General features: G+C 38.0%; 2 protein-coding genes across 3 annotated transcripts; one reads left to right on the plus strand and one right to left on the minus strand.

The window, feature by feature from the left end:
- Positions 1 to 453: 453 nt before the first annotated feature.
- Positions 454 to 3,319, plus strand: gpr75 (G protein-coupled receptor 75). The gene is made up of 2 exons (XM_026223602.1): positions 454 to 679; positions 1,235 to 3,319. The coding sequence occupies exon 2, from the start codon at positions 1,348 to 1,350 to the stop codon at positions 3,007 to 3,009; it is 1,662 nt and encodes a 553-aa protein (XP_026079387.1). The 5' UTR covers positions 454 to 679; positions 1,235 to 1,347; the 3' UTR covers positions 3,010 to 3,319.
- Positions 3,320 to 3,945: 626 nt separating this feature from the next.
- Positions 3,946 to 8,384, minus strand: erlec1 (endoplasmic reticulum lectin 1). Of its 2 annotated transcripts, none has more exons than XM_026223604.1 (14): positions 8,065 to 8,384; positions 7,652 to 7,756; positions 7,462 to 7,542; positions 7,307 to 7,384; positions 6,834 to 6,882; positions 6,680 to 6,738; positions 6,366 to 6,589; positions 6,138 to 6,291; positions 5,793 to 5,954; positions 5,632 to 5,691; positions 5,400 to 5,524; positions 5,059 to 5,136; positions 4,901 to 4,976; positions 3,946 to 4,786 (listed from the first exon to the last, which is right to left on the minus strand). In XM_026223604.1, exons 1-14 carry the CDS (start codon positions 8,191 to 8,193, stop codon positions 4,715 to 4,717), a joined length of 1,452 nt encoding a protein of 483 aa, XP_026079389.1. In that variant the 5' UTR covers positions 8,194 to 8,384; the 3' UTR covers positions 3,946 to 4,714. The 2 variants fall into 2 exon arrangements, with proteins under 2 accessions (XP_026079389.1, XP_026079388.1); XM_026223603.1 differs by having other exon boundaries at positions 6,834 to 6,885; positions 8,065 to 8,383.
- Positions 8,385 to 10,155: the final 1,771 nt, after the last annotated feature.

Here is a 10,155-nt window from a genome sequence, read left to right on the forward strand (position 1 = left end):
TTAATGTCAAACATATAATACATCACATAATGTGCACAATATTGTAAAATTATATATATTTACCAATATATATAACTTATATATATATATATATATATATATATATATATATATACACTAACACACACAAACCCAAAATTAGTGTATGTTATTGTGCGTGTGTGTCTGCTCTTATTTAAATGAAAAAATATTACAATTAATGTCAAACATATAATAAATCACATAATGTGCACAATATTGTAAAATTATATATATTTAGTGGAAAAATATTGTACACTTTATATAAACATTATATATATATATATATATATATATATATATATATATATATATATATATATATATAATTTCCATTGTATTTTAGGTATATATATAATTTTACAATATTGTGCACATTATGTGATGTATTATATGTATTCAATTAGACTGTAGACTGTTTGTGCTTCCTGAGTGAGCATCCTATATTCACGGGCACGCGCTTTCTGTCCATTCACGGCTTCTGATTCCAGTGAGGCGCGCCCACTCTCCTGCGCATTAAATTCACTCTGTTTTTCATTCTTATCTTTTGCTGTGATACTCTTTCTCTAACTAGGATGATTGTAACGTTCATGTACTTTGGAAATTCGTACAAATGTGGAAAACACGGCGTCGTAAAAAAGGCACACATAGGGAATCCATGGTAAGAAAATCATATTTTTTCGGCAAGTGGAGAAAGAATGCCGCATGGTTATGTGCATTATTGGTGACTGTGTGAACAGACTGAACGATTTAGTAGATATTTACTAGACGTTTGTTTGAACGATGCATGTAATTTATTGTATACGTTCTTTCAAAGATGGGGGCTTGGATGCATTTTTGACACGATTGGCGAATCGGCTAACATTCACCTGCAGTAATATTCTTAACAGAGGTTAACGAATATGAAAAGCCTTCATATTATGCAGATTGTTGCTGGCACGTTTCATCTTAATCGATAGATTTGTGGATGACGGGAGCGCGCACGGATGATATAAGATACATAGTCATCCTGATGCTCTGTGCTTTAAAGACATTTTTAATAATTTGTGCACCAAGTGATATAACATAAAACGAATCCTTGAAATGGTAAAAGAAAAGAAAAAAAAGACCTTTAGACTTGCTTATTTATGTTAAAATATTGTGTTACAGTTATCATAGGCAAAGCTTCATATTGTCTGATACTAATCAATATTTCTTATCCCTTGTGTCCTTGCAGCAATCCATAGGGTCTACCATGAACCATGTGCACAATGGGATCATTAGCTCACTCTTGGGTGACCTAAAGGCAAAATGGTCAACACTCTGAGGCTGTGACCACTTTGCATCCCCATGTGTACCATGAACAGCACTGCCTGGCCTTTGGACCTGGCTGAGTTTGCGAAACCTCTGAGCTTTAACAGCTCCCAGAGCCAGTCTGCTTCGGTGAGCGGCTGGGCCTTAATCCACACAGCTACCCTCGCCTCCTGCTCCCTTCTGTTGGTCCTCATCTTCTGTCTCGGTTCTTATGGAAACTTGGTGGTCTTCTTGTCCTTCTTCGACCCGGCGTTCCGCAAGTTCCGCACCTACTTCGACTTCATGATCCTCAACCTGTCCTTCTGTGACCTGTTCATTTGCTGCGTCACCGCACCCATGTTTGCACTGGTGCTCTTTCTAGACACTGGAGACACTAGTGGCGGTGTGTCCAAGGGTTTCTGCTTTGCCTTTCACCTCACCAGCTCGGGCTTCATCATTATGTCCCTCGAAACAGTAGCTGTGATTGCCCTTCATCGGCTCCGCATGGTCCTGGGTCAGCAGCCCAACCGTACGGCTTCGTTCCCCTGTACTCTGGCCCTCACGGCACTATTATGGACCACCAGTTTCACGCTGGCAGCACTGGTCACATTACGAGCGTATCCCAGGAGCTCTGGACCTTGCCTGCCTCACTTTGGTCTTACCGGAAACAAGGCCAAAGTTGTATTGTACGTATACATTGCGGACTTTGCTTTCTGTGTAGGTGTGGTGTCCATCTCGTACCTCATGATCGCTCAGGCGTTGAGGAAGAACGCTCAGGTTCGGAAGTGTCCCATCATCACGGTGGATGCGACACGTCCACCTGTTTCTCATCCGCCGCTCATTGCCGCAGGTTTCGAGGGCATGCAGTGTACAGTGCAGGTGCCCTCGCTGTACCGCAACCAGACCTACAACAAGCTCCAACATGTCCAAACACACTCCTTCACCAGGAGAATCAACCAGCCCCTTGTGCCCGGGGCTGCCACTGGAGCTACTTGCTGCCAGTTGGTCTCCACAGTTAACCTGGCGACAGCAAAGGATTCAAAGGCTGTGATCACATGCATAGTGATCGTCATCTCTGTGTTGTTGTGTTGTCTACCGCTAGGTATATCTTTGGCGCAGGATATGGTGTCACCGGAGAGCAGCTTTGTCCACTACCAGTTTGAGCTCTGTGGATTTGCCCTTATCTTCCTGAAGTCTGGAATCAACCCGTTTGTATACTCGCGCAATAGCGCGGGTCTGCGCCGCCGTGTGCTCTGCTGCCTCCAGTGGCTGACCTTGGGCTTCCTGTGCTGCAAGCACAAGACACGCCTACACGCTATGGGCAAAGGAAGCCTGGAAGTCAACCGTAACAAGTCCTCACACCACGAGACCAACTCTGCGTACATGCTCTCGCCAAAGCCTCAAAGGAGGCTGGTGGATCAGGCTTGCGGACCCAGTCACTCCCGGGACAGCATGCCTAGTCCCTGTGCCACCGCTGGACGCAAGCCCCGACCCCCGAGCACATCTACACCCATCAATACACGTATAGAACCCTACTACAGTATCTATAACAGCAGTCCGTCAGCTGGCCCGAGTTCCCCCAATAGCCTGCAGCCAGTCCACTCTCAAACCACGGCCTTTGCCAAAAGCTATGTGGCTATGCACTACCACACCCACCAGGAGGCGCTGCAGGACTTTGACAGCACCTCGGCTCATCAGATTCCCATCCCATCAGTCTGAGCTGTAGAACATCAAACATCATACTACTTGCACAGCATCCAAAGGGGAGAAGTTATAGCATTTGCTTGTGGTTTGCTAGTGTGTTTTGCTCAAGAGACAATATGCATCGAGTATCCAATAAAAAGAAAATGGGACTAGCTAATTGTCGCTTTCCCCAAAAGTTTTATTCTCAATGTTTTCTGGACTGAAGGATGTTCTACTTTTACATTGACATGGCATTTTCATGTACAGTAATAGTCTTCATGCAGATTATGTATTTGTGAAACATCCTACATTTTATATATGAACTTATTAAATGTTTTGCAAGTGTATGTTGACATCTCTTTCATTTGAGAGCAAACGTTTAATAATGATGTAAAGCTGTAGATTGCTTTGTCAATCATCGCTTTTAAGGTATTTACATTCCTTAAGCAGCAATAAGCTATGGATAGATGTTTTTATGTAAGAGCATTATTAGTTCTCTATGAAAAAAAAACTTTCAAAAACAGAGACACTAGCACCACCTAGTGTTGGTAAATGGACCCTTCTGGCCAATTTGTAATTATGCAGAGGCAAAAGTGTTTAAGTTTGTCTGTAATAATTTTATATAGATATATATACAATGAAAAGTACTGCCCTAATGATTCTGTTAGTAAAATATATTGGTTTAATTTTCAATGTAACATTAATGGTGGAGAAAAAAAATTTTTTGCTTTGTTTTCCAGTACAAAGAGATACAAAAAAAAAAAAAACTTTTTTCATTTTATGCTCATCTCAAGAAAAAAAATTATTTCCTTAAGTATTATATAATTTTTATATTTTTTCAGAAAACAAAACTTGGAGTCATTTTGCAAATTAAGGAAATGTATATTGATTTAAGAATGTTTAAATATTTATACTGGAAAACCAGGCAAAAATTTGTATTTTTAAGGTGGTGTATGAATCTTCTGAAATGACTTGGAAAAGTGAAACTCATATTTTATTCATCTGAACATGTACAGGCAAAGGAACAACCAGCATTGCAGGCAATGCAATGCAATGAAATGAAATGAAATAGTCTTGATCAATTTGTTCTTATAAGAGTAAAGAGGAGCCCTTCACCAAACACATTATTGTACAATAGTGGAAAACATTCTCTTTCCTTTGCATACAAGACAGTTTATTTACCCTTGCAATTTGCATTGCACAGTTACTTCTTAAATCACTTTTAAAAACAATGTAATAACCATCTCCATCTGCACAGTGACAATAGCAAGCACTGAACTACCAGGAGTTTGATCAAATAAATAATGTATATTTAAAACAGCTGACCAACTTGTATAATCGATTGATTAATGAAACAAATAATTAAATTTTTAAGATTTTTTAAGTGACTTTACCACAACCAACCATCTTACTTCCAAAAGCATGAAAAAAAAAGAGGAACAAAAATATTCTTCAACAGCTTTTATATTTGTAAATAAAACATTGAGAGTTAAGTCCTAGCGGCATCTCCAGGTTTAAAAGTTTCTTCAAATGTCTTCCATGTTTAGTATTCAAGCAACAGAAAGTGCAGTCACTGAGGGACTTTCTCAAAGGGTGGTGGTCCGAGGTTCAGCAAGTCCACGTTATTGCCATGATCTATGGAACTACTAGACTTCATCAGACTTTTCTCTCTCCCTCGCAGCATCATACTGCCTTGTACATGCATTGTTCATTCTCCAAACTAACCATTCCTCCATCTAGGCTAGCTAGGGATTGAAAGAAGTCCATTTTCATCTGCAGTGTCCAAGATCTTGCATATTACGGGCGACTCAACCTGTGGCAGAATAATAACCCGGTTAAGGGATTTTCTATATGAAATGATCACACTGTAGCCATAACATCAAAACAAAATAGTAGTCAAATGAAAGACGTTTTGTTAGCCACTCACCCCAAGAATATATTGACAGGTCTGAGGTTCCAGCATGTAAACCGTAACAGCATGAGGAGACTCTGACTCCTTACACCTGAGACAAAACAGGTAGGTTTTAGTGGAAGCATTCAACAAACCCAAAAGCCTCATAGCATCAAGAAGTTTGGATATCTCACTTGAGCTTGACTATAACCTGTCTCGGTTTCCCTGTTAGGTCACAAACATCTCCATGGCCATAGAAGTGAGATACGACCCTGATGAGGCATCACCAAGACAACATTACACAGATAATATATATATATATATATATATATATATATATATATATATATATATATATACTCCAATATACTCACATACACGTATATACATATATATACATACATACATATATATATATATATATATATATATATATATATATATTTTTTTTTATTTTTTTTTTTATTATTATTATTATTTAATTTTGTTTTTAAATGAGTAAAGCGCCTTGTATGTGAGGGAAATATAATCATACCTGACTTTCTGTGCTCCATCGTCTTTCAAATGATAAGATCGTGCCACGTTTTTCTTGGCCCAGTTAATATGATCGTCAGTGTTCCAGCTGCCCACCACCACAATGTTCTTCCCTTGTTCTTTATTCTTCAAATGCACAAAGTGCAATTTAGCATCTATCATAATTCAGACCTTTACACTATTCTGTGAATTAATACATTTTCTAAAGAATTCAAAGACTTCACAACTCTTACTTCATGATACTGGTGGACATGCTTTCCGTAACAGAATTCATACTTCCACCATCCAACTCCCTAGACAGAAACAAACATATGCTAAACTGGCAATCCAACTTCAAGATCTACAATTATAGAAAATTTACAATTATTCAATCCATCCATCCATCCATCCTCACCCCATGCAGACAGTATGAGCCACTCAGAAACTCCTTGATCAGCTGTTCATCAGTCAGACGAGAGATGTGGGTGCTGCCAACGGTGACCTGGGTTTGCCCACCCACTGTCAGGGGCTTATGGGTAGAGGTATACGCCTCTTCTTTCACAGGAGGTGTATCCTCCTTAGCAAGGAAGACCGAGAGATTATTACACATTTGTACAAATATTTTTGGAATAATCATTTCTATTAAATACATTTTTATATACTTTACAGTATGACTTTTTGCAGCAGTTATTCGTTACCGGCCCTTATGCCCGCGTTGGTTATTGTGAATGCAGAGAATAAAGGCCAGATGTGTTCTCACCCTGGATCCTCTCTCATCTCTATCGCCACTTGAGCTGAACGGTGGTTTGAGCAGCTCTTCCTGCTCACGATCCAGCTGAGTCAGACTCTGAGGTCTGAGAGGAGAGCCACCCAGAGCCTGGCAAAAGATGTCATTCACTGGGGACGACTTGAACCTGAGGAAAGATGGGATGGATTCTGTCACAAAGGACTAAAAATGGAAACTGACTGAATGTGTTTGTGTATGTACCTGTATTTGGGGTGTGGACAGAGGAGGGGTGTGAGCACCACTACTTCATACTGACAGGTGATGATCTCAGCGATCGTGAGGATCTCATGTTTTGCCTCCGGGTGGCAGACGTACAGCACTGTGGTAGTGCGGGGTTTATTGTCTTTCAGAGAGCATTCGGTCCCGTGCGCCATCTCTACGGGATAGTATGGGGTCAGCTGACCCTCTATATTCTTTGTTGGCACCTGGGAATACAAAGAGTTAAAAAAAAAAAAAAAAAAAAAAAGCCTCAGGTGAGGTGACATTTGCTACCTTTATATTTAACAGCTACAAACCTGTGTGTTGGTGTTTGATATTTCGGATTCAGAATCACTGGATTTTTCCATTTCTGACTCTGAGGAGCAGATAATTTATTGATCAAATATGTAATACTTTACTAGAATGTGTGAAGAAATAATCAGAAAAACGTCAACTTAAAAATCAACCAACCTGAACTCTCTTTTTTCATGGTACCCAGATAGTATTCCTGAATGTTGATCTTCTGAGGAACCATTGAAATGTTTATATTACTTAGAAATACCTTAATATAATCCATCCACATACACTTATGTTTGGGGTCAGTAAGACATGAATACTTTTATTCAGCAAGGGTGAATTTAATGGATCAGGTGACACTGAAGACAGGAGTAATGGCTGCTGAGAATTCAGCTTTACCATCACAGAAATAAATATTTTAATTGATATTTTAGTTTTTTTTAATTAATTAATTATTAAGTAGTGATATCTTAATAAATGCATCCTTGGTGAACATAAGAGACGTCTTTCAAAAACATTGCCAAATCTTACCAATCCCAAACGTTTGAGTACTACTGTATGCATTTCTAATAAAATGTAAGGAACAATAAAAAATATAAGGATCTGGGATGTTCTTTAACAGCAAGCATCATAACCAGTGATTTTACCTGCCCCGTCTCCTTGTCCTCGTGGTACTGCCGTACATGCTTCCCGTGGCACAGTTCATATGTCCAATATGACTCGATCTGTTACAGTTGTAATAAAAGCAATTCATATAGCCGTGTTTATAAACTATAAACAGAAACTGAGAAATGAAACTCACTCTGTAGGAGCAGCTGCTCTGTTTGAATAACGGCTCCAGCAGCTCAGCTGGACTCGGTCCATCATACTCCTTCACGTCATCCTTCGAAAATGAGACGGATTTAATAAAAAAACTGATAAAATACTAAATGATACACAGTATTGCCCAAGATAATAAAAACTAAGAAAAAACTGGCCATGCATAACCACACCTCCTGGTTGCCGGACAAAGATGGCAATAAACATTTGTACTTTTCTTTTTCCGCAGTTGTCATGATAACATAGTCATCTTCTTTGTACAGGCCTCCTGACGTTGACTGCAGACAAAGGGATATTATTACATATTAGTGCATGTTTAACTTCTGCAGAAGCAAGTAACAACTGACAAATCCATGCAATCCAGAGAGATCAACTAAACTTCTTTGTACTTCAAATCTTTGTACTTAAAATGTTTTATAATGCCGATAGAGAGACTATTAACATTACAAGACAGCTCAAAACAAAACAGGACACATCCAGCTGTTATGAAGCGAGCCCTAGCCAACAAGCTGAAAACTAAAAAAAACACGTTTGTATTTACAGCTGTCACGCGAACCGTCTGGGTTTATTAAATGTCAAGACTCACCAGGGTGAAGTCTGCTCCGGGCCATCTAATTTTGAAAGGGATTTCATCAGAAAACACAGGAGATCCTGCACGATTTGCAGACACTCCGACCCAAATCATCCCCAAAAACCAACGCCAATACGCCCGCATCGCACTTGCTGAGCCTCCAAAAGCGCTATCGGTACATTAGAGAGAGACAGCTGGAGGAGAAGGGTCAGAAACACGGCCACTACAGGTAATTTGTGAGATATAATAGACAACTGACTGCTGATAGTTAGACTGGAGTAAAAACAGGAAGCGAATCAGGACCTTGTCATCTTGCCACGTCCATTTCCGGCACCAGCCGGAAATTACCCTCATCCAATGGCGCGTGAGGAGCTGCTATAAATATGGTACTGCTGTCCTAATATGCCCTTCGATATCAAATGAATACTTATATTTTGGACGATTAAGAAAATATTTTTAGCTTAAAAAACGTAGTCGTGTCCATTTGTGCTAATCAATAATATATTAAGAAATTACAAGATTTTTATTCGTCACATACACTAATAAAAATCTCGAATCTTGAAATCTCTTTATACATTATTGATTTGCACAAATGGACACAACTACGTTTTTTAAGTATTAAAAATTGCAACTGTATTAATGATTAAATATTTTAAGTTGTCTTTTTTTATATACTCGTTTATAGATGTAATTTTCTCCAATAAATAAATTTACGTTGTTGTTTTGTTTATACAAACGTTTATGTATTTTTTTTTTTTTTTTTTTTTTTACATTTCTTAAAATATTTTTTTCTAATAATTTAGTGGCAAAATGTGATTAAAAAAATCACATTATACTACTTCACAAAATATCTAATAAAAATAACACAGATTTACTGCTATTTTTCAACACATTAGGGCTCAAATAATAGGCCTGCAGTTAAATATTTTATCCAAAATATTGGTTTAATTTTTAATGGTTTTGTATCTTTGTATAGGCTACTGTTAAAAAAAATAAAAAATAATAAAAAAATACCTTCATGTCAAAGATTTCACTGCAGTGATTCACTGTTAAATGACTTACTACATGCATAGGGATAAATATTAGTGCTATATGTGGATAAGGATAATAATAAGGATAATTGTCTCCTTTGACAATTCTGAGCTTTTTTTTTTGTTGTTGTTTTTTTTCTTCTCATAAGACTACTCCCTGGTCTTCAGCTTTCCTCTGTTGGGTGGTTCCATCCCATCAGGCTTCAGATAACCTCAGTAACGACTTACATCAGCCAGGGCATATTTCATATTTCCCCAGAATGTCAATTTAAAACGATCAACCTCAAAATGACCACAACACTGGCAGAGAAGAGCATTTTCAGATTTTCACCAGTCCTTTTTTCACCAACCCCCCTTCTTTTCCATCTACAACATGTTTTTAATTTGTATGCAACATGTGAAGGGTATTGTAAATTTAATAGCTTTTGCTATTTTCATAAGCAGCCAATTTAGTCTGAATAGTCTATTTTCCAGAATAATGGCAGGCAAAAATAGATTTAATTTCCCTTCTAGTGAAGAGGTTATTTTCATAGCCAGTGTCATACCTGAATGGCCTTTCCACATGGTTTGTGGATCACTGTGTAAATTATGTATTTTCATGTCATAGCAGGTCTTTTGATGCTGGTGGAGAGCCTCTCTGAAATGAAAGCAAAGCTGAGAGCTTAGAGTAGAAAGTGGATTCTCAATCATAGTCCAATCAGTGTAAGAACCTGCTTCTTTGTAGAACAATTTGAAAATCCTGGTGGTTTAATCTTTGTTTCAGGGATATTTGCATATTAACTGTATGGTATCTAATAAAGGCACAAATTTATGGTTTAAAATTTCTAATTATTTACACTTACATTTATTATTGTCTAAGGCTTTTGCTAATGGAATGAAAGTCAACAGGGTCCAAAACTACACTGGACAACATTAAAGTATGAAAAAAAGACATTTTACAATATAATATTTTGATATGATCATTTGTGTTCTACAGAAGACAGAATTATCACAGAATTTACATTTTTGGGTCAGCTATCCTTTTAAGAACAATAGTTTATTCAATAAACAAAATTAAAAAAAATACTGGCTCCTG

The sequence above is a fragment of the Carassius auratus genome, chromosome 38 (genome assembly GCF_003368295.1).
Source record: "Carassius auratus strain Wakin chromosome 38, ASM336829v1, whole genome shotgun sequence".
NCBI classification, from domain to species: Eukaryota; Metazoa; Chordata; class Actinopteri; order Cypriniformes; family Cyprinidae; genus Carassius; species Carassius auratus.